General features: G+C 41.9%; 1 protein-coding gene across 5 annotated transcripts in view; it reads right to left on the reverse strand.

Moving 5' to 3' along the window:
* col25a1 (collagen type XXV alpha 1 chain) overlaps nt 1-26728 on the reverse strand; it is a 141224-nt gene that overhangs the window by 23760 nt on the left and 90736 nt on the right. For all 5 annotated transcript variants that reach the window (XM_076724607.1, XM_076724606.1, XM_076724605.1 and 2 more), the window contains exons 4-12: nt 21540-21566; nt 19303-19329; nt 13549-13620; nt 12786-12902; nt 11611-11646; nt 6119-6145; nt 4577-4621; nt 2608-2652; nt 1964-1990 (exon numbers count right to left, since the gene is read on the reverse strand). In XM_076724607.1, coding sequence (XP_076580722.1) covers nt 1964-1990; nt 2608-2652; nt 4577-4621; nt 6119-6145; nt 11611-11646; nt 12786-12902; nt 13549-13620; nt 19303-19329; nt 21540-21566 — 423 coding nt within the window. The remainder of the gene's footprint in view (nt 1-1963; nt 1991-2607; nt 2653-4576; nt 4622-6118; nt 6146-11610; nt 11647-12785; nt 12903-13548; nt 13621-19302; nt 19330-21539; nt 21567-26728) is intronic.

Consider the following 26728-nt stretch of genomic DNA (forward strand, 5'->3'; position numbering starts at 1 on the left):
AGTCAGTCTATGGGAAATATCTCAAAAGCTACTGACTGGATTACCATGCAATGAGGTGCAGACATTCATGGTCACCTCATGATGAACTGAATAATATTAGTTATCCAACATTCAATTTCAAGTTATTGTTTCTGCTCAAATAATCGCAAAATTAATGCCATTCAGACCATCAGTACTTTTTTGTTTTTGGTGCTAATCCGTCAATGATAGCATTTAGCTTAAAGCACCACTGTGCTAGTATGTACAGCCTTGCCAAGTCTGCAGCGTGTCGTAGACGTGATAGATTAATCATCGCACTGCCGTAAAACCAGCTGGTTTTATATTGGCAGCATTATAGCCGAATATGTTCCTAATTTGAAGGTGAATAGCAAGCACACGCATTGAACATAAAGGCTTGTGTGCTTGTGGAGGATCCTCATGATGTCAGAACTCGAAGAAAATGAGCCTGATGTAATAGACTCTGTGCTTCTCAAACAATCACTTTCTTTCTGTTCGAGACGAGCATTGTTTTCTTGAATGTGCCTGCTGGCCCTCATCAAAGCCAAAAACAACAATTTATGTTAACATACTTGGATCCTCTCGAAATACAAGCTCGTAGTGCTTTGGCAGGGGGCTCATCATTTCACTTTTGATAAATCCACAAGATTTTATATTCGCTAAATGATAGCCTAATAGACTGTGAGTCATACAGCCAACAGCAGTTCCAGGGATCTGAAATCAAAGTTTGTGTCCTTGTGGAGAATATTAAAAAGTTAATACACCAGGCACTGCGTTTGACATCAAGCATCCATCTGTTAAGATGCAGTGTCATCTATCAGAAGTTAAAATGATAACTAGCGTAAAGTCAGGATTGAAAAACTGCTGTCTTGAATTTTCCTGCTGGCTCTTTATTCAAGGAGCAAAGGCCAAAAAGACAACAGTTTATATTTACAGATCTGACTCCTCTTAAACAAAAACTTGTACTTTAAAGCTGTGACTTCCAAACTGAAGGTTGCAGAAGGAAGGGGCTCAACATGATTAAAAGACTGGAAATAAGAGACTGAGCATTTTGTCCAACTTGTTTCTAATATTTCCCTTTTTTGCAACAATGGATAGTTTTCCTTCTTAATGTTTATGACACTCTTCAAATGAACCAGTCTGAAAAGGCAGCATCACTCATCACTCGTGCTGCTTGCGATGCGGCCCAGGGGTGACGATATAGCTTCATTTTAAAGGGTCATAAGCCAAAATGTGTGGGATCCTCTGCTTCAGAGTGGGACACAAGCAGAGGCCTCGCGACAGCACAGCTTCTCACCAATCCACCTCAGCAGACCAGCTCTAACTCATGAGCTCACGCCATAGCAATCTCCTCTTGATTCAGTTTCTGGTGAGCCATTATTAGCATCCAGCTAATTCTCCACAGGACACCCATGATGCTTTGAGTGCTGGTTGCTAGGAGATTGGCTGTGAGCCTGCATGGCCTTATTATGGCGATACAGGTGTGCTGGGGAATAAATCTCTGATTTGAAGAAAAATTCATAACAGCGACTGAGAACAACTGCCTGAAGGCCAGTTTTGTGGTTGATGAAGAACACTGAGTCATCACCTCCCTCCCCGGCATGTCTCCCCCTCTAGAATCGGTCAGCGTTCACACCTCCCACCCGCTGCTGTCCAACGAGGCACCGTTAGAATTAGGGAATGGAGAGAATAAGGCTGCTTTTCCTCTCTGAGGCTATTGTGTGGGTTCAGTTTTTTTGGTCTCCTCCAAGGCCTCGTTGGAGAAACTGGGTTCAGTTTTGTGACTCACTGAATCACTGACTCACTGATGGCCAAATCTCAGAAGGGAGTCATCTTTGAAAAAGCAAGCTGGAGCTGTGTGAAGTCAAAGCAGAGCTGCCGTCATCCGGACGGCTGTTCTAACACATGGCGGGATATCAAGACTGATGCTAACAATAATGTTTGGCGATCTGAATTAGCACTTTACCTTTTCACCTCGCTCTCCCATTTCGCCCTGTTGGGAAAGAAAGCAGAGCATTAATGACAGAAATGCTCAGGGGGAGTTGGGTTCAGCTGGGGAATTATTGCATCCACTAAAGGTCAGATTGTATCTGGGGTTAACTTCATGTTAGATTATGGAAAGTCTCCTGTGTTGTGGCTGCTTTCCCCCTCAGACAGACCCGTGAGTATCAGCTTTTTGAAGTGCTTTTTAACACTTACATTAGAGAAGGTTGTCAAATATTAACAGGCCAGAATCCCACTTACAGTGTTATTTCAACACAATTTCAGTAAATGTGCATGTGCAGGTGCCACTTTCACATTTAATTACACACATGGATGTCTGCTGTGAAGGTAACATGTTCTCACTGATATGCTGGTAAAGATCATGCAAACATGACATCCAACAAAGATGAAAAGATAAATACGTATGCTTTCTAAAGAGGAATGAAAAACTATAAAAGTGAACAAATTATAATGAAAGATATGGTTTAAAAAAGGTTAAAAAGCAAAAAAAGGTGACCAAAAGTTAAAAAGGAGAGAATGTTTCTTTGATGCGAAAGGAATAAACTGAAAAACATTAAGCCATGAATTTACAAGAATAAGAGCACACAGAAAGTGTGCGCACCAGACCTTGGCTCCGGGGATTCCGTCCAATCCTGGGATGCCAACATCCCCCTATGGGCAGCATAACATACACACAGTGGCTGTATTCAGTGTGCTGTTCCGGCAACGTGAACTCTGATTGCAGCTCAGATACAAAAAGCTCGACATTTTTGAGTTGGACAGAGATAACCTCTGACCTTGATGGAGGCTAAGCTTGTGTCATCACTGCACAGGTGTTATGCATTTGCAGGATGGTTGAAAATGAGAGCAGTAGATAGGAGAGATGGTGTATTTTGCGATATTGCAAGGAATCAACTCTCCACATGTTACAGCTATGAAAATTCAACAAAAAACATACTGAAACCTCGAACTAAACCCGAAGGTAAAGAGAATAAACAAGCTGAATAAAAGCTTAATTATCTCTGGTCTGCTTCTGAACATGAGCAAAATCCATCTGATGAATGCCAGCCTGCTGTCGGTGTGAGTCCGAAGCCCGGTTCTCTGTGGCGCTCAGTGACAATCCAACCTCAGTCAGTCGTTTGCCAGAAACAATTAACCTCCTGATCCTTGCAAACCTACCACATCATTAGCCTTTTAGAAGAGGGGCAGCTATTCCTCAACCCAGAGAGACGGCTTTAACTGAATGATGCTGATTAATGTCACCGGGATGGAAAATAAAGCAGTTTATTATTTAAATTAAAATACACATCAATGGGCTGCTCAGGGTAATTATGTGTACTTTATGTCATTTTTCACTTTCTTTCTTCTTATTCTTCGTTCTCAGTTTCTTGTTTTCATTTTTCCCACAATGCTTTGTTTTCATGAAGCACTAGGACTAACCCCTCAACTACACACAAGTGGCGAAACTCTTCATAAATGCAGGAATCCTGTATCATCTATCAGCCCACATATGGGAGTCATTGACATAATGACGGCAATATATTGCCATAATGATGATGAAGTCTGATTAAAAACTTCTAAACTGGGCCTGATAAGGTTTGCATTAGTGATCCTCCCCTTTAAGTGGATGTCTACGTCAGATCAATACGATGTCTGCCAGTCAACCTGCCACTGCAGGCAGAGCAGCCTTTACTGCTTTCGACTTCAACTTTCTGCATGAGCGACAGTTACATACCATAACGGATTCCGTTTTATAACTGCATGGCACAGCACTGGAGTTCTATTTCATGGATGCTGGCAAACCTCACTCCTTACAAAAGTATGGAATTAGGCCTTCAGCTTTTGCTGTCTCCAGAGACAGTATGGCTTTCACTCCCAAACTTCTTTCCTCTGGTTCCTATTACAGCCATGCATGCCTCCCTGCTTGTATCTTTGTAAATGCACGCTTGAGATTCGAAAGACGCCGCCTCTCAGATCATCTCCCCATTCATTCTCGTCACTTGAAATGTCGTTTGTTCTGGAATAAATACGCTTCTCCGTTTTTTCCCCCCACAGTGCAACACCTGCATTGTGTCTTCTTATTCGCTTGGAGAATGAAATGCAGAAATGAGCTGAGAGTTTGAGCAGATTCACAGGCAGCTCGAAACAGTGCTTTGTGGTTTAGACTTGAAGATGCAGCCCAGGGGATTTCTCCCGAATAGGATGGTGGTTTGAAATTGTCAAAATGCATGGCAGAACTTCTCTAATATGAAAAGTGCAACACATGGCCACAAAGGCTAATGAAAACTGTAAGTATGTTAAAGTGAGTCCTTTGAAGATAAAATACTTTCAGGTGTGGATGGAGGTCCGCCTTCTGAACTTTTTCCACATGTAGCATTTTGTGAGGGGGCTGCTCAATTTAACTGAAGCAATTATGCATCATGAATTTGCTGCAATTTAAAAATATCCACGTGAACAGGACAGCTAACTGAGCCATGAAACCTTTTTCATAAAAACCGAAATGAAATCGCATTGCCCTTGTAAATCATCCTCACAGATACTATTTTGCAGCATCTCCCATTTCCCTCAGTTGAAACCTTGATATGAGTAACCTCACCTTTAGCCCGTCAACACCTGGAACGCCTGGAAGTCCGAGTGAACCCTGAGAAAAAAACACACAAAGGCCTTTGGCTGTCATTACATTCAACAATCACACTGTATTTCGCTTACAAAGAAACTGCAAACTAAACTATCGCAGCATCCAAAGTGGAGCCTATACAAAATCACTTCTGAGCAGGCCTGTCTATTGTTCCCAGACCCACTTCAGCACCCCTGTGTGTGCTGATCTTAAAAAACCAGGCCAGAATAAATATTGCATGCCATATTTTAAGATCCGCTAAGTTATGGACAATACAGGCGAAGCGCAAGACTGGGACTTGAGAATAATTCTACCGAGTTTCAGTCTGAGAGAAGAGAAAGTTCAAAAAAAAAAAAAAAGGAAAAGCTTCGCTGAAGCTCTCGCAGTATGTTTGCATGTACTCCTTCAACTTACTTAAAGCAGATGATTTAGGCTCTGAGGCTGCACCAAGCATGTTTTATTGAACTCCCACTCTCATGCAGAGTGGTTTGCTTATGTTGGCTATCTGTATTTCTTTGTAATAAAAGTGACTAAGTGTTGCCATGGTCACATTTCTAAATGTATCAGGGATGTGTGAAACAATGGTGCGTAGAAATGAAGTCATGAAAAACAACTTTGTCTTCAATCGTTTGGGGTCGTTTCTAATATATCCAAACTATAACTCGGGATGAAGGAGAGTGGATCGCATTTGGGTGGGAAAGTTAATAAAATAAACTGTTCCAGCTTAGATAAGTTCAGCTATATGATTCACACTCATCATCACGTAATGACACCGAATCAATCGTTAAGGTGATGAAACTTGAATAACCGTTGAGGTGGCCCCTTTGCTAAACGCAGCCCGTAACGCCGGCAGCAGATCTGATTGAGCAGCCTCGGGGCCTGGCTTATGAGTCATTAACACGGCGGTGTGTCATCATTGACCCCTCCGCACACACACCCCTCCTCCGCCGACGGGAGGCCTTGCCGACAGATGACAGCGCAGACAGGAAGTGTCTGATTGGGTTACACTGAACAAACACTGGCAGCTACCTGATGGCTGGATATGGCTTACATCTGTTCCCCACATCAGCGCCGCCAGGGACCTGCAGCCTGTATCGTAGCACTTAGCTCCGGCTTCTCTGTTCTCCGTCTCCTTCTCTGTCACTCTTTTTCTTCCCCTCATGTTGTTCGAAGCCTAACTCCCCTCTTGACTATTTACTTGCCCTAACTGTGGCCCTGTATCCCTAATCTCCGAGTAAACATAAACACCCAGACATGTTTTTTACAGCCATTTGTGCGCAGTTACCATCAAATCCAAAACAGTATTCGACTGGTAAAGACATTTTCTTTTGGTTTACATTACAAGTTGAACCTGAAAAGAACCTGGGGATTATAAGAGAGGGACAGAAAAAGCACCACGGCAGTGTGAAATGTCTTTCTGATGTCATTCAGTTGATAACCAAGTCTGAGAATCTCATTTTATTTAGTCGAACAGAAAAGCAAGAAACGTCAATGGAACAAGAAATTATTTTCTGGACTTACCTTCTGCCCTTCTGGCCCCTCAGGCCCCTGTAAATGAGAAGAGAGACAGAGTGGAGTGGGAGAGAAACAGAACAGATGAAATAATATCTTTTCCACAGCAAACACGGTCACAGCAGAGAGACTGGCAAGATTTGCGGCAGGATTTCATACAGTGAGCACACACCCTTCAGGCTGAACTGAATCACAATCAATCCCTTGTTTTATTCTTCGACAAAGAAGGAAAATCAACCCACTCCATGCCTTCTTTTCATTGAGCTTCACCATAAACATGAATCTCTAATGAGGCCATGAATAAGACAAACTTTTATGGTTTTATCTTTTATGTTGATCTCTTTCTTTATTCATCTTAGCGACTGTAAAAACTTGTCTTGTTTGGCTGTTCTACATTCCAAGTGTACAGTCCAACACATAGAGAGGTTCATTACCTAAATAGGCCAATAGCTGGAAAGCCTTACAAAGCTAATAAGTTAGAGAGGGCAACCAAGGCGCCACATCCCTAACTGAGATTTAACTCAATGATAGATGAGTCTGGGAGGACAGTTTCTATTTTCAACCTGTAGTTTACCGCAGTGAAGCCATGTTGGATCCTCAACCTCCTCCACCAGAACCTGTATACAGACAGCCAGACTGCTTTATGACCAAAACGAGAAACCAAGCTGAAAGTTAGTTTCTTCCATGCTGGCTTCACTAGACTCTGAACTATTGCAGTATTCACAGCAGTTCATCAACACCTTTACGCTTGGCTGTTATGACACCGCATGTTGGCCAAGATTTTTCTCACTGTCGGCTCAGGATCTACGGTAAGTGGTGCTGTTTGGCTCATCACTCTCAGTTGGGTCCCACAAGCCCTCTGCAACAACAAGTTTCCAAGCTTGATTCATGTCTATGCAGTATAACTGGCAAAACCTAAGATATGGTCCCCTGATGAGTAAAAGGTTGGTGTGCCTGGATTCAAACAGAGCCAGTGAGGAGGCATTCAGGTTGAAATGTTTGGCTGTCAGTGCAAATTTTCATGAAGAAGCTTGTTAGATTGTTGGTTGCCAACTTGTGCCTTGTGGCCAAAGCACCAACAGCTGCTTGGCTTAGCTAAAAAGGGGCCATAATAATGACCAATTTACTGCGAACAAACTCGAACTTTCCATATCTTGTTTAGTTTTTGTTGACAAAAAAAGAAGCGATCACCAAGGAACGGGGGCTCAGAACTTTCCCATTTACAAAACCAGCCTGTTAAAATCCAATGCAGCAACAAGTTCTCACATTCACAGAAATGGCCCACACAGTTGCAGCTCATTTATAGTGCATTCCGTCTGTGCTTATGACAAAAACCTCAATGAACAACTTTCATTATCCCAGCCAACCGAGCAAAAGGTTTTCCTCCTGCTTGCCTTTAAAAGCCTTTGTTAGCTATCCTCAGTAGGGTTTGGTAAACATCTTTATGACCCCCTAGGTATGTGAGAGCATGTGCCACTCGCCTGAGTGCTAATTAGCTTGGCTACATCTGAGAGCACTCAGGAGCTACTGGCTGAAAAGCAGACTTTTCACAAGTCAAGAGCCCTTGAGGAAGTCTTGGTCCTGGCTCTTTTACTCTCAACTTTGGGTCCTGACATTGCTGGAAAATTCTAATTGAGAACAATCCAAACATGTTCATTAAAAAGGATAATTATGTCGACTAAAAGTATTCACCATGGTAGCACATGCTCAGCATATCGCACCTTAGCTGCCTCATTTAACATTCATGAAAGAAAAGAATCTGCAAATGTGCAATGTCAACAGGACGCCTATTGAAGTCGAGCATCCGAGCACAAATACAAAGCACTGAATGTTTTGGTGCTTTCATTCATGTCTCGGAAATGACAAACAATGAAGCAATTGCTAGGTCAATTCCCACACTCAGCCTGCAGTCGGACCGTCAGCCGCCTGAAGATCTTCCACAGTGTGCATTTCTCCTTCAGCATGTGCAAGAAAAATATTTTGGCGGATCAAAGCACCTAAAAGCTTCATGTTGGAGCTTTGGAGTGCAGTTTAAGAGCTTTTATTCAAAGTTTCTCATTCACTTATAAGATTTTTTAAAAAGCTTTGCAATATACCGCTGCTATTTACATTAACATAAGGTACTTTCAGCTTTAAAGGAAAATTATTTTTTTTGGACAACTTATTGTCCTAAGTTTGGCCAGCGTAGCTAAAGGTTAGCATTGTGCTCACCACCATCACTGCAGAGATTGTGGACATGTGTGCTTTATTTAAACTGTGCACAGGACCTTTCATTTTGCAAGGTTTTTCACACTAGCTTTACTGCTACTACTACTGTAAACAAAACGGCAGCTAGAAAGAGTATGGCACATACAGTATGAGCCACCCAGCCGACCAACATTCAACTCTGAAATATTAAAGGTATAATAGCTTTTAAGGTTAATGCATTTGACCTGAATGTTTAAAATCCACTTTCTTTAGGCAGAAAATTATATAAATTAATGCAGTGTTATTAGTTTTCATGTACTATATGTATGTATGTGTTCTGCATGAGAATTTTATACCTGGAACCGCAGGAAGGCTTTGAACAACATGTTTGCCAAAAACAGAGAGAATATACAAAAAATGTCACAGAGTTTGGTGGCTTGTCAAAAAGGTTGGGGAATTTGGACATATATTTCTGTTTATAATTGACATTTTTTAATAACAAAACAGAGAAAAGCACGATCCTCATGTTGGAGAAGCTGACACCAGAGAATGGATGGGGTTACATTACTGATCAATTAATTAGTTAATTAATATTAATCATTTGAGCTCTAATCTCTAATGAGAAGATAAGTGCCACTTTGAACAAGATCCAGCAACTAGTTACTTTCCAGCTGCAGCTCCTGGGCAGTGAACACCACGTGATGACCTCAGTATCACTAAAATACTGATGTCTGTAGGTATACAGCCTAAAACCATGACAGTAAGATTCAAGTTGTAAAAAGAAAAAGAGTTTTCCTTTAAGAACAAATAGATTTGTTCCACACACAAAAACATTTTGCCTGTTGACATTGTTGACATTTGCCACAACATTGCTTGAGTCCACCGAGCATGTCCTCAGCCACTTACTCACATCTTTGCTCCTCATGTTTGGCTTCACATTAAAAGGAAACTTAGTCAAGGACACCAAAATATTATAAGCATGTCCTCATTATACAGGCATATTAAGTAAATTAGATCCCAACATGCATGGCTGTTGTCTATGTAAAAAAAAAAAAAAAAAGTCCAAGGTGAGTCAATTGTGCATTTTGGGTAATTTAAAGGATGTAAAAGGGGAGCAGTGAACTTCTACAGCATAACTGGAACTAACACAAAAAGCAGAGGAGGTTTTGTCAGTTATGGATGGAACACCATATACAATACACCACTGGTTTTCATATTTAGCCTTTTTGAAGCAAAATCAAGTCCCAAATGAAAACTGCATGCAAGGCTGCGAGCCACCTTTAGAGAGCCGAAGACCCCCTTAATTTACCCCAGAGAGACCTTATGGCACTGATGATTTTGAATTGAATCCTGAAAATATTTCCTTTTTCTTCTTCTTCTTCCCACCTCCCCCCTCCTCCTTGTTGCTCCGCAAGAGCCTAATCCTTCTAACCAGCACCATATGTCCTGGAAGGCTGCTGGAAAACTCTGGAATCTACTTTTGCCTCTTTAACAATAGCATCTACATCAAAAACGCTGAGCTGTGTCAAGTGGGAGCTAGCTCGTAGAGCACTGTAAAAGAAGCAAAAGTTGGTTGAGGACTCCAACCTCCAAATCCTTTCCTCGAGTTGACTTGTGCAGATCTTAAAGTGCCGACCAAAGATTGTCCTTTCAGCTTGCTGAACAAAGTGGAGCCTATCGGTCTAGTTGCATGGGCACATCTAATTCATATTGATTTTCAAAGGCCAATCAAGGGTGTGGACTGGTGTTTTGTTTCTGGATGGAGAATTTCTTTTTATTCCCTCTCCAGAGGTTTAACAGGCCAAATGATCATTCACAGAAACTTTTCTCTCTCATCCATTATCTTATCTTTGCTGTTTTTTCCTCCAGAAAGTATCAACAAAATGCTGTTGGCTCGAAACAGAAGCTCTGAAATGGAAACTCCACTGTGTTCGGGAGGACATGTCACATCTTTTTACAGCCTCTGGGACATGCTCATCTCATGGTGCTTTACAGGGGTGGATTGATTTCCAAATGATGACATTACTCCTTGTTAAAAGTACATTAGTGTCATGCTGTGTGTGTACTCATGAAATAGTATGCTTCATTTCAAGAATTACAGTGAGCGCCGCTAGTTTTTCTATTCAAAGCTGCGCGCGAGGCCTCTGAGCTCATTTCGAATGGGATCCACCATTCATCTTTGGGAGAAATGCTCCAGCTGCTGTCACGGGTGGTTGTGTAAGCGCTGGAGACTTATGGGAATACACCTGGGAGCACTGGGAAATCTACTGCAATTTTTACATTCATCACAGTATGAATTTTGAAACAAAACTGTGCTACTTACAGAGTGATGAGTGCAAGTAAAACCTACAATTAAAGCCAACAAAAACTGAAACCTCGTGTTGCTCGATAGCGCCTCCTCTGTCGGCTTCACTGCCTCTCCCCTGCGCTGGTGAAAATGACATCACAAAGTGTTTTGGCGTGTCACGTTTTCCATCCTTGCCCTCTCTGGAATTTGGCTTGTCACTGCAGCTTTTATGAGGAAACTTTAATCAAATGCTTTATTTGCTGAACACCACAAGCAGTATCCAGTTGCTGTTAACTGGAACGGCTCGTCCCTACTGTATAAGGGGCTTTGTGAGAGAAAACAAACGTTTTTGCAGGGTATCATAAAATGTGTCATTAATATTCACCATAGTGCCCATAAACCGCCTTATGAATATCTCGTAAATTAAATGTATATTTAAAAAAAACCTCCTAAGTGGCGGTATCCCTACATGATGGCTTTATTTGTCAAAAACAGAAGAATAAAATGAATATACTCCGTCGCAGCAAAACAGAAATAGATGCAGTGTTTTGATAGAACCACATTTGGTTGCTTAGTAAATTAAATGTGTCCAGGAAAAGAAAACATCAAGGAATATTTTTTCCACATTAGAGCACCGTTAGAGTAAGTTCCACGTATCAGAGTAACAAAGGCAGTCAGTGAGTGAAGGTCAGGACCACAGCAGAAAAAGATATTCATATGAATTATTCAGCAACTTATTAATGAGCTATTCTGGAACAGCTTTGGTGTCTGTGGATTCTTTTTTTTGTGTATATTAATAATGAAAAATAAAGGAAAATAAGTTAGATTCAGTTAGATAGCTAAACTAAGGAGCTGCTTGTTGTAGCTTCATATTCACCTGACAGATATGAGAGTGGTATTGATCTTGTCACTTTACAAGAAAGTGAATATGTGTTTTTCCCAAACTATTCTAACAACGCAGTGATGCTTAATTGCTAACTTAGCAGCCAAGTTCTATGTGATTCTATAAGGCAAAGTCTGGGCTTACCATGGGTCCAGTTTCTCCAGGCTGCCCTGGATCACCCTAGAGTAAACACAAAACAGCCAGTTAATGGAGGAGCTGTGGGTGAAATCTTAAAAAGTTGAGAACACTCATCAAATTTTTAAATGATCATTAAGAGTATTCTGCATAAAACAAGTCAAATACAGCAGTTTCCACATTATGGTTGAATTTCTTTTAGTGTTTTGCCACTACGGTGCACAGGGGCCAGGCTGCCAAGTGGAGCGCAGCATTGTTCTGCTCATAGACCAAGTTGGCGAAGAGGCATTTATCAAGCTGTGGCACCTGTGCCCTTCACTCTCTCTGTCCAACAACCTTGTTCAGGTCTCTGCTTTCAGTTCAGGCCTGGCTCTTGGATGTTCCCGCAGTTCTCAGGGTTGAAAAGAGACATATGCCACGTCCAGATTTCTATGCCAAAGTCGTGTTCGAACATTATTGCATTTTTGCCTCTTTGTGACGTTTATGGGACAATTTTTGCCACCCTCCTTCTGAATGATTCAGGGTAAGAGAAATAAATCAGGAGAGAAATAAAGCACCCCGGCAAGAAAAATGTAATTTGTTGAAAAAACGTTACAGCTATTGCAACTGCAACTGGAAGAACTGAAAACAATAATCATCAAAAACTTGGAAAGAAGCAGACAAACAACACTTAATATTTTTGCACTCCCACTGTGAATTCTGCCAAGACAATAAAGATCAGCTGGAGCCCCTCAGAAGGTTTTATGGCTGAAGATAATTGACAGGCTTTTTCTGTTTCTTCTTTCTCTCACAGGCAGAGCTCACATAAATTAGTGTGATGCCAGTGACAGGCTTACAGACATGGAAAATGTTGCATTATGATGAAAAAACAACCAAGACAACGTAAGTCGACACGGTGAAGCATTCTCTTGGGAGCATATTCATGTTTAGCTAAAGACATTAAGGCAATGAACTGCAACATGGCTTGTCTAGTCTTCATTAGGAGGGTTTTCACTGGGATAAACCCTCCCGGCGCTGAGTCAGAAGAAATGAGTGCAAAAAGAGCTGATCTTGTTCTGCTCTTCCTGGAAACTATTTTATTCCACCGACTGATCCACTGCCACTTCAATAATACACTGACTGCAAGAGAAAATCTTTGCTCCCCTTCATCAAACTTCCTCAGGTACAGTAAAATCAATACTCACTGGTAGACCAGGTACACCTCTGGGCCCATCTTTCCCTGTGTCCCCTGGAGGCCCCCTTGGCCCAGGAGGGCCCGGTGGCCCCGGAGGCCCAGGTGGTCCTGCTTGCCCTTGATCTCCCTGTGTGGCAAAATAACACATTTAAACATCATTAATCTGTGATATTGTTGGATCCACTGAGACTGGAGCCACTGCAGTTAAATGATAATGAAGAGAGAGTAGTAGAATGATCTCGTGGGTGGCTATGGGCTGCCTCCATTCATAACATGGAGGAGAGTTTGCATTTTGGGTATTATGGCTTAAGATAGCATACAGAAGATGGGGCTGAAATGTAACTGATTTATAGTTGGAACAGTAATCCCCTAAAATGCATGCATTCCTAAATGGACTTAATGACTCGAATAGGGGTTGTGCATTTGGCACCGACTGAAAAAACTTACATTTGTAGAGCTACAATAATCAGGGTGAAAAAATACTGAAAATGTGTGGTCCATTATTAGACTGGATTATAAGAAACCCTAAGAAAACATTCAGCAATCTAACTTGCAGGGAAAGTGCTTTAAGTTGTGCCAGGACAGTAATTTATTTTACCTTAATAAAACTTTCTAAAAAGAAATTTCCCTTTCACAATAACAGAGGGATTATAGGAGCACTTATGACAGGTCTGTCTGAAGGCTTGCATGCAAACTGCAGAATGCCCAGAGAGAAGAGATTCGGTGAGACTTGGCACGATGGACAGAGTGAAGAGTGAGGACACAGCCACTACCTTAATGAGCCGCCGCTTTATGAGCTGCTGGTCAGCGGAAAGAAAGCCATGATTGATCTTAGGGAAGACCATCTGAGCAGGTGTGTGAGGTCAAGAAGCCGTAGGTCAAAGGTGAGAGAAGGTTGAAGGAGGATGAGGTCCCAGAAGAAGAAGGAGGAGGAGGAGGAAGGCAAATGCAAAAAGAAACAGATTTTGTTAGAAAGGCCTGTGTTCATGAACCCCGGTCCAGCGCCTTCACAGATGGGGGGGGGGGGGGAGAAATCCACACTTTTCCAGCATGGAGGTGGTTTGCTTCGGAAGTCTGGGCTTTTTTTTCTTGGACCCAGGGCCTATAATTACCACCTCAGGGGTGCGAGGGCGCCACAGCGGGCTCACAATCCCCAGAAAAATGGGAATTTCTCCTCCTCTGTGAAAGTGCTGTCATCATCTTCATCGCGCCTGCTGCTCAGTCAGACCCCGGGAGCTGCACACACTGAACCCAACGTGCTTGACCCTCTGAGATGAGGTTGATTCCTAACCTTGTTCCTTTCACTGCATGTATTATTCTGCTAGTGTCCATTGCTATTAAGTGGCTTCATCCGTCGCTGAAACAATCGTCAAGGCCAAATTGGTGGATTGAAGGATTTGTGGTGAACCATGGGCTTGAGCTTTAAAAAAAACATTTTGCCACTTTGGTTCATCATCATATTCCTCTTGGAATTCCTTCCATTTATTTGAACATTAATGGACATGAGCCAAACCATGTCTTGGTTTCAGGATGCTGATTCTTGTTCCAGTCAGCTACATATTACTGGGTTGTAAAGTCCACCTTTGCTTTCAATGGGGAACCTGGCACGTTGCATGCAACCAAAATCTTGAGTGAAAGGCTGGTAGCTGCAGTGGGGGAAGAGGATAATGATTGACTGGCTGTGATTAATTAGATGGGGTTTTTGTCCTGGGCCTAGTCTATCATCGGGCTTTGAGAAAAAGCAGCCGACAGTGATTCATATACTCCCAGTGTGTGCTGCGGAGGGGTCGGACGGAGCGGCTTGGCGGCACCACCACCGACAAACCTTGACAGTCAGGATCTGATTGCTGTGCAAAGCAGCCAGCGTAGGGAGACCAGGCAATCCCTAAAGGGACAAACAGCAGAACATGGCACAACACACGCATGACATTCAAACACTGGGTGAACAACAACAGACAAAGGAGGAAGAAGATAAGCATCCTACTTCTAAATATTCCCATAAATAAGCAGCATAACATGTGAGACACTGGAACATGTATTTGAGAGATTCTTTCAAAAGCCAACATCAATTTATATGTCAAATAGTTCTGAGGACCAGACATTTCACTTCAGACCTAAACAAAAGCGACACTTTATCTTGAACGTTCATCATTTAAACAAGTCCAAGTCTTTGCCATGCAACAGTGCGCACAATGACACATCCTGAATGTTGCAGCTGAGGCACCATTTCGTGTTGTTTTCTTCAAAACATGCGGACAGAACATTTGTTGAGATGATTATCTGGAGTTTTGAGCTTTTCTTTGAGTTTCAACATGCTGGTAAATTGAGGAGCCGTATTGTTCATAGAGCTTTGGGGAACATCAAGGGATTGTGATGTTCACTGGAAATTCAATCAAATGGTCTCGAATTCCCTTGTCAACAATCGTCGTGACAGATGTGATCCACTCATGAAAACGGAATAAAAGAAGAAAGCATCGGGCCTTCTCCGTGTTGAAAGGAGACAAGGGTTTATAGTTAGATGCTAGCTTTAATCAGATGCCAGAAACATTGACATGTCTTCAGCTAAACATGGTTTTGAATGTTACATTCATATAAATGCTCTCCATTCAGTGTCATTCACGATCATTAATCATTCCTTTTGGAGATATCATCCATACTTAGACATAAATGTACATATTTATTTCATTTCACTTGCTTGCACGCTGTCAAACAAGGTCCTTGACGAAGATTAGTGTTTTACAGTCATATTGCTGTATAAATGTCAACTGAAACATGAGCTGACTGTGAAAGCCCCTCCCAAAGAGCAACTGTCCAATCAAAGTTTAGTAATCTAGGCGAGGCAGGTTTTCTCAACAAGCCAAAGTGGCGATCAGAGAACGGTCAGTGTAATGTTTCTAGCTTGAATGCTAACATGCAGAGACCGCCTGATTGGCTGTAGGGTGATTTCATATTCTCATGTTCATCTAAATGCTGCACCGTGAATAACCAACCGAAATGAACTGATGAAAGTATTTCTGAAAAAAATTGGCACGCTAGCATAAACATGCCCTGTAAGAGATCAATCTCTCTCGATATTCAAGTTTAAGATAAAATCTGTCCTATCCAAACATGGCTTTGGTGCTATCCCAGTGGTTTTCCTAAGATAATTCAAAAAGCATGGCTCATTAAGAATAAGGCTTTCAAGGCAGGCTGATTTAAATCAGCCCTGCAGCAGAACAGAGCAATGGATACTATTACACTGCAGACAATAGCCATGCTGTGTGTATTTGGTATTGAAGTGCAAGTATTTCTCAAGTTATTTACAACCTCAAACATCTTGAGCACAAAGAAGGAAAACAAGTACTGGATTGTGGTTGGGGGGGAGCGGACAATACAAGGAGTGCCGGCGTGAAAATGTAGTGTGGCGCGTGTGCAGGTTGGCACGTGACTCTTTGAAGGGCTTGAGCTTTTTTGCTTTTATAATCATTTTGATGCTTAATCTACGGGAGACACGACAGAGAAGCTTTAGAAAACCTCACTTATCCAACCAAAACCACGTAGTTAGAGCTTTCTCTGCAGGAGATGAGATAACGAGATGAAAAGCTTGACTCGGTGTGGGTTAGTGCTCACCTGCATTGCCAGCACGCTGATGTCTTTGTGTGAGAATGATAACAACATGGCAGTTGACAGAGAATCCTAATCAATCACAGACTGCTTTGTTTTGCTTTTCTCTTCCAAAACGGATATTGGTTATTTGGTGAGGAGCTCTATTGCTATGTATTTGCTTGCAGCAAGATGACTGCAGCTGTAGTAAACAAAAAGCCAGATAGGAGGACAATCAGCAACAGCCATCGTAGGACACTGGCCAGAAACTGCATCTCCTCGACCACACCAAACACACAAAACATCCCAAACAAGTACAGGCTGCGGCATTTTCCAAATATCTATATGTGGAGTGGATGACCAAATCTGTGCACAGATGGCTTTAATACATTTGAGAGAGGAAGAATACATCCATTTGAAGCCTCAGATTTGGCATCAGTCCGATGCATCAAATTTATCTCAAGTGAAATTCATTTTAAGGCTTCTGATTTCATGTGCAAACACTCGGGTGTAACATGCTTCTTTGTCCACGACTGAAAAGTCCAAACCCTGGAAATTACATAATCACAGCATCTTTATTTTGGGAGAACACCGCAAATTGGTCAAATCCCAAGATGTAAGAAGTAAAGTACTGGACAAACAGAAGCAAATTCTTTGTGAAATGTCAGGAAGTTTTCCTCCAACTGACCCAGGAATGCACCAACCTTTGCTTGACACCTGTAGCTAGTGCCATCCGTCAAAAAGACCACACACCTATCTCTGTGATACATTTAGCCAGTAACTCCTGTTAATTATATCCCAGCGGTGGAGCTCAAATGGTGGCCACACATTTGTTTGTCAAAACTGGCCAATTTATTATTTGTTGCTTGGTTAACCTTTGGCGTCTGCGTGCGGCCTTTGACCTATCAGGCCGACAAATGGCTGACCCTGACATGTGGGGAACAGGCAGAGGAAGTGTGTGTCTGTGAGGAAATTCTGCCAGCCATGTGGCGATTCTCACACGGCCTTTGGCCACAAAGGCTGAGGGGCTTTGACCTGACCCTTTGATTTGACCCTAAAAGTCATACACATATTGTATATACATTCAAACACAAACAGTCTGTGCTTTATAAAGGATTTTTGAAGTTAAATCTGTTTAGATCCGATATCATCTGGCAGACTATGATGTGTGGAGGACATATTCTTGACATGCTATGTTGTATACATTTGCCTCCATATGGGTTTAATAGTCTCTCCGCACACAGTCAATGCTGGGCATGAAATGAGCTTAATTTCCAACCAGATGCATAAAGTCAAGGTCAGGCAACGCGTGTCCTGTTTTGCCTTCATCTATTAAGGGGCTCTTACACTGTTCCACTACATTTATCTACTAATCTAATGTGCAAAGTCAATATGCCATCCCAGGGAGGTAATATGATTGACCTAGACTGCTTTCATGCCCCTGTAGTCTTTCATACCTGACTGTGACTGTGTGTTAATTTGTACCTGTTAGGGGGACAATTTTGCTGTAATTGGAAGTTAATGAAATGCTTTCTTGTAGTGGACAGTTTATTTATTTAATCTATGAGACAAATAGGGTCTGGCTGGTGCCTGGTACAACTCTGTCAGCCGTACTGCTGTTTGCAAAGTGTAAATCATCCAGCTGATACAGACAGATGACTCCATTTCCGAGGCTAAAAGGGTACAAATTATGGCCAGTTCTGCCCATGGTTTACTCCAGTCAACTCAGCTCGAGAGCAAAGATATTTCCTTTCTGCCAGTTTGCAGCGGTTCAGCTTTTGCAACTATAATGATTATCCAATACTTATTATATCATTAAAAATTAACTAAGGATATCACAGAGCTGGAAACGTACTTGTAAATCTTGTGGAGGATCTACAACCTCTGTGAACTTGGCTGTCACTTGAGGAGTGCCCATGAGTAACATAAGATGCATCACTCTGAGACCACTAATCAAATTTCACAGTGAAGGTCGTTTGTATTGACTTCCAAATCATAAGAAACGCGGTGCTTTGACGTGCAGGACCCGGCCCGGAGGAGAGCTGACAAAGTTAACTGGCAAACTGCTAAGGTCTGGGTTGGCGCCAATACAGAATTGGGATCAGATCCACTTGGGAGATGGGTGGTGTTCTGGTGACAAGACAAACCTCTGCGTTGTTGTGCTTTGTTGTGCTTGTGCTCTAACTCTAAGTGCTCTCTGCCCTCATGGAAATCAATTACAGGCATTTGAAGTAACTCTGAGTCCACGGGACTCCACTTGAAGAGGACGGCACACGCAGAGGACGTGAAAAGTGTGTGTATGTATGTGCACATGTGTCCCACCATTTAATGCAATCTACTTTAAACAAACCTGTGCAGTCACAGTCTGTTTTTTTTCAAAGGGGGTTCATTTTTAAGCGATTATTTGGTAAAAATGAGGGCGCGCTGGCTGCTAGGTGGAGATAGAGTAATTCATTTCAGAGTGTGTCAAGCATGGAAAAGCACTCACATCATGATCATTTAGAAGCAGCACTTTTATAGAAATGTCAAACTCCAGTGCTGGAAATGATTAAAGCTCTGAATACGCCATGTCACGTCAAGGATTGAAATGAATCACAAGTAATTATAGAGACAGAGCTCGTTGGCTTTTGATTATAACTGAGATTGAGCAGATATCTTCTGCTGATGTGCAAAAGCTTGTACTCATGTTCAATTTGAAGGCAAGAAATCTTTGCATCAGAAGAAGTATACCACGCTGTGCCTTCCAAGGTATCTTGCACGTCTGCCTGCCCATTCTTGATGTAGAAATAAGCACTGCTGAAATGCCTGTTGTATTTGGCCAGATGGGAAGAACACTATCCCCGGAATTTCATGCATCTCAAACCTTTTGCCCACAATTCTGCTGGGGGAGACACACACAGTCACATTCATCAGCTAATCACAAGGAGTTGGAATAAACCGCATACCCGTGGTCCCTGGTCGCCTTGATCCCCCTGCGGAAGGAAAGGAAAAGAATTTGTCTTGAAATGCAGGGGTCGAATGCACACACAGACGCAAGAACAGTGCTAATAATAAGCTGAGACTCGCGCCGAAATCACTGAGGCATTAACTCAGAACACATTGATAAAGAAAAATAATACAAGAGCCCTCAACTATTCATTGTGGTTGAGAGTAAAATCACTTATGATAACATGGACTGACATGAATTGGGTATGAGAGTGAGAGAAAGAAAGAGAGCAGTGGTGTGAGGTTTGGTGGGTTTGGTGAGGGGGGCTAAATGTGGGCAAACTGCATTGCCAGGCCAGATTTTATGCCCCAGAGATCTTTGGCTTTCTGCCTTTTTTGGGGGTAAATCTCTGTGGATGGAGCACGTTCCTGAAGGAGAAAATGTTTGGTTCCGAATCAACCTGTGTGTAGAAGACTGTGGGTTTATCACATTAGAGTGAAACAAAACCAAAAGTGCACTTTTGTTTGAAACAACCGAAGGACAACCAAACGCCGGACACTGAATTATAACCTTAATCTGACTAGAATCGGATAACTGAGCATGCTTAACCCATCTCATTTGATGCACCTCGGTTTTCCTGTTGGCGGAGTGACAATTGAGCCACAGCAGTAAAATGAGCCGAACAACTTATCACACATGGGTGGGAATTTAGCTCAAACAAACTTCAATGTAATGCAAATCAAATAAAACAGCTCTCGGAATTTTTGTAATTTTTCACTGGGCACTCGTTCCAAAACTGGATTTAATGGGAAAACAGTTGTGAATGGCCACACTGATGCACGCTGTATTCATCTTGGGTGGGAGGAATGCACACAGTTGTTTTTCATTTCATTAAACTGCAGATGAAGTGGTTCACATGAGAGGCATGAACATGCATCTAATCAGCAAGACTCGCTTATTCACGATTGTCATAACGGACGCTCGACAATCATCTAAATCTGGCTTTAGAAGTCATGCTTATGGGTTCCATTTTCTCCTTTGAGGGGACACCAAATGAGCAATCGCACTGTTGATTCATGACCTCGGTCAGCGACAATCATCAATGTCATTCCACACACCGCATTACTAGAAATCATCAGTTGGCAAAGAGCGTGACTTGATGCAGATGACAAGCCTCTCTGTATTTGACTCTACCTCTGGTTAGCACTCTCACGCAATTTCATTTTATAACTTGTGTTTTACTGCACAATAATCCTTTAGGCAGAGTGAATTCATGCCCAAGTTGTTGCTCACTTCATATAAAATATGAATGAATACTTAATCTAGTCAATGCTGGCCTGCAAAACAGAACAAATCTTCTCTGGTAGCATTTGAGCAGTCTGCACTTAAAGTCATTTGTTTCCATTACAAGTGAAGTCGGGGACTTTATCAACTTTAGTGTGAATCAGGGGATCTCGTGGTTTTAGACTTTCAAAGGCAGGGGCGCACATTTGTCCCCAAATCCTGCAGACATATAAAGAGACAGTGTGGTTATTTTGCATGCTCCACTGCTGTTTTATGGAGCAATGCTCAGCGAGGCATTTAAGGGCTCCAACTCGAGCTCCGGCTTTCAGTCATTAATGTTCTGTGCTGTGGATTTGTGAACAACAGGAGAATTTAAATATTCAGACTCAGAGACTTAGGTCAGGGTGACCTGAATGTAAATTATTGCTGCAAATGCAAAATGACACCCCTTATGGAAAAATTAACTGTAAGTAGAGCAAAAACAATTTTTTTTTTTACTATCTGGCTTGCAAGAATATACAATGGGCTGGATATTAAAGGCTAAAATTTCATCTTTCTTATAAGAATTGTTTGGCATAAGGGAAATAAACGTATTTGCTTTTGAGAATTATATGAGACAATTGATCCCAAGTCTGCGTGGGAAATATGAACCTGGAGCCAGCAGCCTGTTAGCTTAGCATAAAGCCTTGAAGCAGACACAGAGGGAAACAGCTGCTTTAGCTGGACAGATTCCGTTACCTTTAGAAAGAGGCTAGTTGTTTCCCTCCGCTTCCAGTCTTTGTGCTGAGCTAAGCTAACCAGCTGCTGGCTCTAGCTCACAGATATGAGACTGGGGTCAATCTTTGACAATTTACAGCCAAGAAAACAAATAAGCATGTTTAACAAAATGTCGAACTATTGCTTTAAGCAGGAGAACAAAATAGATCAAGAGTATACCAATGAATATATCAAATAAAATATTAAATTACTCACCTTTTCACCCTTTGGACCAGGAGGGCCCTACGGAGAGAAAAACAAAGATTGTTGAGCCTTTTTTACAACAAATAAATGGAAAGAAAATGACAAATTATGGATCATGTGACTTATTTGTAATTCTTCTGGTGCCGTGGCACACTGGTAAGATACAATACACCACAACTGTAAAACCAGGGTGACCAGTGATGTTAGCCAATAAACAAACAGAGTTGCTTAACAAGGCCTGAACATTACGAAGTTAGAGGGAGAAGGCAAAAATCAAAAGATTAACAAATTGAGTTTTGATGAAACGAACACTGGGTTCTTTTTGACATCTCAGCGTTTCAGCATTTGATTAAAATGCCCTGTCACAGAGTGGGAACTGGTGCCGAATGTATTGTAGACAGCAGGGCTTATACAAACATACAATTAAAACCAAAAACAGGCCCAAATCAAGCCCGTGTTTACTTAGAGGATGAAATCCAGCAATCTTCAACCAAGTATTGGCAAGCACTTTGTGAAAAATGTGCCCCGAAACAAGAGGAACACTTTTTTTGTTTTTCCTTTTTTCACAGCAGTTTTTGTGAGGCAGTTTTTGTGTCCAACTTCTGTCAGTCAGCAGGCAGGGGCTCCTGGGTGGGCTCTGTAAAAGATTATGGGTGAAGTAGAGGATTTGACAATGAGGTGTGCATCCATATGCTGCAGCCTAATGAGCTTGTGCTCAAAAACACCATTTTTACCCTTCAAACTGAAGGATGAAGCCCTGTAAGTTGGGCTCTCTCTTTTCCTCTGAGGTTGCTCTTTTGGAAAAAAGCTATGTTTGGAAAAATCAGTATTAGATCAGTGACAGAAGTGTGACTAACTGACCACCCGCTTAGCAACAATGTTTTTCAGCCCCGGCAGAAATTGAGAACGATTGCAGTGCCATGTATATGATACTAATCTGTTTTTCACATGAAAAGCTATCTGTCAAATGCATTTGTTAGATCAAAGTACTTTCTTCTGCTTCTTAGATGAAGTTAATATTTGAGAACAAATCTGAAACTTCTACAGTCCCTTGTGGGGTTTGGGAAAGCGCATCTCTTCCAGCACTGTCATTGATTTTGCCGAGGCCAAAAACACATCACATACGTCCTCAGGTAAGAAGAAGAACACATTGCTCAGTTGTCACCAGGAACAAATGTAATAATAGCTGGTTACTCTTCCAGGCTAATGCTGGTCAAACATGATTTGTGTCCAAAGATATCAGAACCACAGAGAAAGGTACACTGACACTAATCCATAGATTGATGACATTAGTTTAAACCCTGCGTTTGGAAGCTGCTCCTGTGAGTCCATGGACCAGTGACCCAGAATAGCAGGCTTGCAGACACAGACAGGCTTCCACTGCACTGGCACACATCACACAGTCTAAAACTGAAACGCTCCAGAGGTAGTCCAGCAGTTTTCCTCTGCCAATTTCTACCACACTGCTCCGAGGGAGGTGAGCTGAAGCCTGCTCAGTGCCTATGGACATTATTTCTGATGCATAGTTAACTATCCGTAGCTTTTCGTTTATGTAAAGCAGCACACGTGCTCCCAACTGGATCTGCGCTCCAAATTGCTTCGGCCATGAGGCTGTGAACCTGCACAGCAAGCTTGCGTAGTGCGTTGTGTTCGCTTCAACAAGCCCACACCGACGCTGATGGAAAATGCAGCTTTGATCCACACACATATAAGGAAGTTGGACCTGCTGCTTACTTGACTGGCCGTACAAACAGCCTCGACACACTTGTAAACAGAAAATGCCCCATTATGAAAACAATGTTTCCGATTGCAGTTCCCTTGGGGGGAATAACCGAGGCAACATATTGGAATCAAATGTGACTTTTACTTTTATAATGATGTACAGGCATTCCAGAGGGGCTAAATAAGTTTCCAGCATGTTCCTGAAAATAGAAGACAGCTAGAGAAAAATCAGTGCAGGGTTTTTGTTGTGAAGGAAAATTGCCTTTGGACAATATGGGGCTATTGACAAGCTGTTACTGCAAGCATATGAATGGCTGCAACAAAGAAATCCACAAATATACCCACTGCAGCTTTTTTTTCTTGTCCAAGCCTGTGTAATGTATTGTATCTGGCGCTGAAAATAAAAACAGTTGGCACACTAAATGACTTCGCTAAATGACCGGGCACCATAAGTTTGTGGAAAGAAATGAAAACTCTGCTTTATATGATTTGGCATTTCATTAAATCCCGATTGTGCAGCAACATAGTGAAACTTGATCAAATCCATGTTGAGCTTCCATAATAGGGCATGTCTATATTTTGTTTGTGAGGGAATTAATAAGGAAAATGGGGTCACCGGTGTTAAACGGATTTCTACAGTAGATGCCACACACAAATAGGTTTGATGAGCAAAGTCAGTGGATCCAAGCCTTTCTGACTTTTTCACCCACATAAACTCAAATACCCCTTTCTTAACACCATTTATTTCAAGCATCCGTCCATTACTTTAAGCCAGCATTTATCAGCTAACTACTTCAACTGTTCATTAGTTTCAGCTAACGCCGCTGTTTATCGATTATATGTACCATTACCATCCATTACTTCAGCTAACTATCATCATGTCTATCATCGCTATCATGTCTGTATCAATCACATGAAAACTACTTGGCAATTCCACTTTAGGGTTCAGCATTCACTCTTAGACTCATCCTGATCAAGTGCAATACTGCTCTTGACACATCTAACTGTGTCTTGCCCAAAACCTTCATTTTACTCTTCCATCTGCTCGTAAAAGCATGTGGAAATGATTTCGCTACACAGTCTGCACCTGCTCATTATACGGCCCATCATTTGCACATCACTTGGACAGACAGCACCCACTGGAGCTTTTCCAAAAGTACAGTGAGGGTCTTTTATAGATACTATTAAATAGCTCTCCTGCAAAGAGGATTTCAAAGGAGTGAACTGTACTACAGTAGAACTGTAGCAGGTGTCTATTTGTCAAGCAGTCTCTGCAGCATTGTGGTTTCAGCCTGCCCCAAGGAAGGTTTTCTAATCAGCACCTGCCTGCATGCTTTTCACATGTTTTTACTGCTTCTGCTCTGGCTCTTTTTCAAAAGCAGCCCACCAGCAGGTGCTCCATGGCTCATCAGGCTGCTTCTGTTTGATCAAACTTGCCCACTGTGCAAGAGCAAGCCACTTTCTTGAACATGATTATCCCTCTATAGTGCCTTCAGCACCTTTATATTCGCTATTGAATGGCCAAATGCATATCTCAAAAATGACAAACTACGTATAATGTTATTTAAAGGAATATTTCGACATTTTTGGAAACACAATTCACATGCTTGCCGAGAGTTGCATTAAAAGTTTGCAAGGAAAACATGACACTATTACCAGCAGCTGGTTAATTTAGCTTAGCATAAGGACTGGAAAAGAGGAAAAATGCAACTATCCCTGGAGACATCTCATCAGTTGAGGCATCCAGTGGAGACTCCCTGAAAGTTACTGCACCCACTTGAGAAACAGTCATAACCTCCAACTTGCTATTTTTACACCTTGGTTTTTGTGCGAATGAAACAAATAAGACACAATGTGTTGACGTGAGCTTAAGAGATCCCCCTGCTTCCAGTCTTATGCTAAGCTAAGATAACTGGGTGCAGCTGCATATAAATTGTACATAGAGAGGTATTAATCTTCTCATGTAACATTCGGCAAGCAAACCAATAAGCGTATTTCCTAAAATGTAAAACTATTCCTTTCACATATTTCTATAGGCACAAAGAACTTTGCTGCATCTGAACATGTTTGCATCTTGTATCTGGTTGTGAGTTTGGTGCGGAGACAGTATTCATTGTTACTGTTGAAGCAAGAACAAAAAACTTCTTTAAATATTAGTCTCTATCAGTGACTCCAAAAAATAACACATCCTTTAAATGTGTGGCAATGAACAGAATGTGAATGTGTCCCAGAGTCGAAGCACTATATCCACTTATTGAAAATGGCACATTTCAGGTTGATGGTAAGCCTCATGTCTTCTGCTGCTTAACGCCGGGCAAACTTATGTCGGGCTTCCATCATGAGATGATTTGCAGCAGAACATCCTGTGTGCATGATATTGTCGAGTTTATGGTGGACCACTGGATCAGGATTAAGCTTTTCTCTATCCAGATACATGTCTAGCTGCTTATTCTATGCCAAACCGTGACCACTGTCTCCTGCAATGGCCTGAATGAGCTGTTGGTATGAAAAAAAAAGTGGAAACGCCTGCCACCTTTAAAACAGAGTGGGGGAGAAAAATGGAGAGGTCTGCAGGGAAATATAAAATGGCAAAGGGAACCGAGGCCAAACCCGCAAGCAACACGAACATTACCATTCAAATCTGACAATGTAAGTTACTTCACTTCATATTACAAGGAAAGAGCAAATGATGTTCAATAAAACGATCCTGGCACTGAGGTACACTTCACATACGGCTCCTCCAATGCTGATTATCAAGCCAGGGAAATATTACACAACTCGATTTTCATGTCTTCAGTCTTGGTCTGTCTTCGACTGTACGGCAGAGGTGGTATCAGGATTTAGTTTTTATTTCACCCTGATTGTGCTTGTGTAGCTCCTTATAATTTCAAACACATTTACCAATTCTGACTTTACAGTGGGTGATCTACTTTCTCTAGTTTCATATTTTATGCAACATCAATTATTTATGCGCTTCTAAAATGCCTCTGCGGCTTTTCATTGGCCCAATTATGAAACATTTTAAAAAACTATTATTGGAGTAGCTGAATACCTCTTTAGAATTTGTTTAGATTGCCCAGGTTAGATGAGGTATGTATGTACATTTTGTGATTTTTTGGGGTTAGGCAGGGTGGTAAGTGCTCTCTTATTTAACTTCCACATGGTTTACTTGTCTGGCTGTTAAATACATGCAATTCACATGGCAGAATAATAAGTTTGAGATGGCTCAGTTGCCATCCCATGACATGACTGTGAAACACCTGGCGTGTGATCAGAGGTGGTGCTATCCTTGACGTGCAGACGAAAGCTAGATGAACTTTGCAGGTATAGCATAGAGTAAGTTTTAGGAGTGTGTTCATGTTTTGTTTGTGTTTAACACCAAATGCGAGGTGCAAGTCGAGAATGCAATCTAATTTCCTGCTGCCTATTTCACGCTGTTCTGCTGATCCAAAAGATGGTGATGGTAACCCGCAAATAAG

The sequence above is a fragment of the Chaetodon auriga genome, chromosome 24, assembly GCF_051107435.1.
Source record: "Chaetodon auriga isolate fChaAug3 chromosome 24, fChaAug3.hap1, whole genome shotgun sequence".
Taxonomy (NCBI): domain Eukaryota; kingdom Metazoa; phylum Chordata; class Actinopteri; order Chaetodontiformes; family Chaetodontidae; genus Chaetodon; species Chaetodon auriga.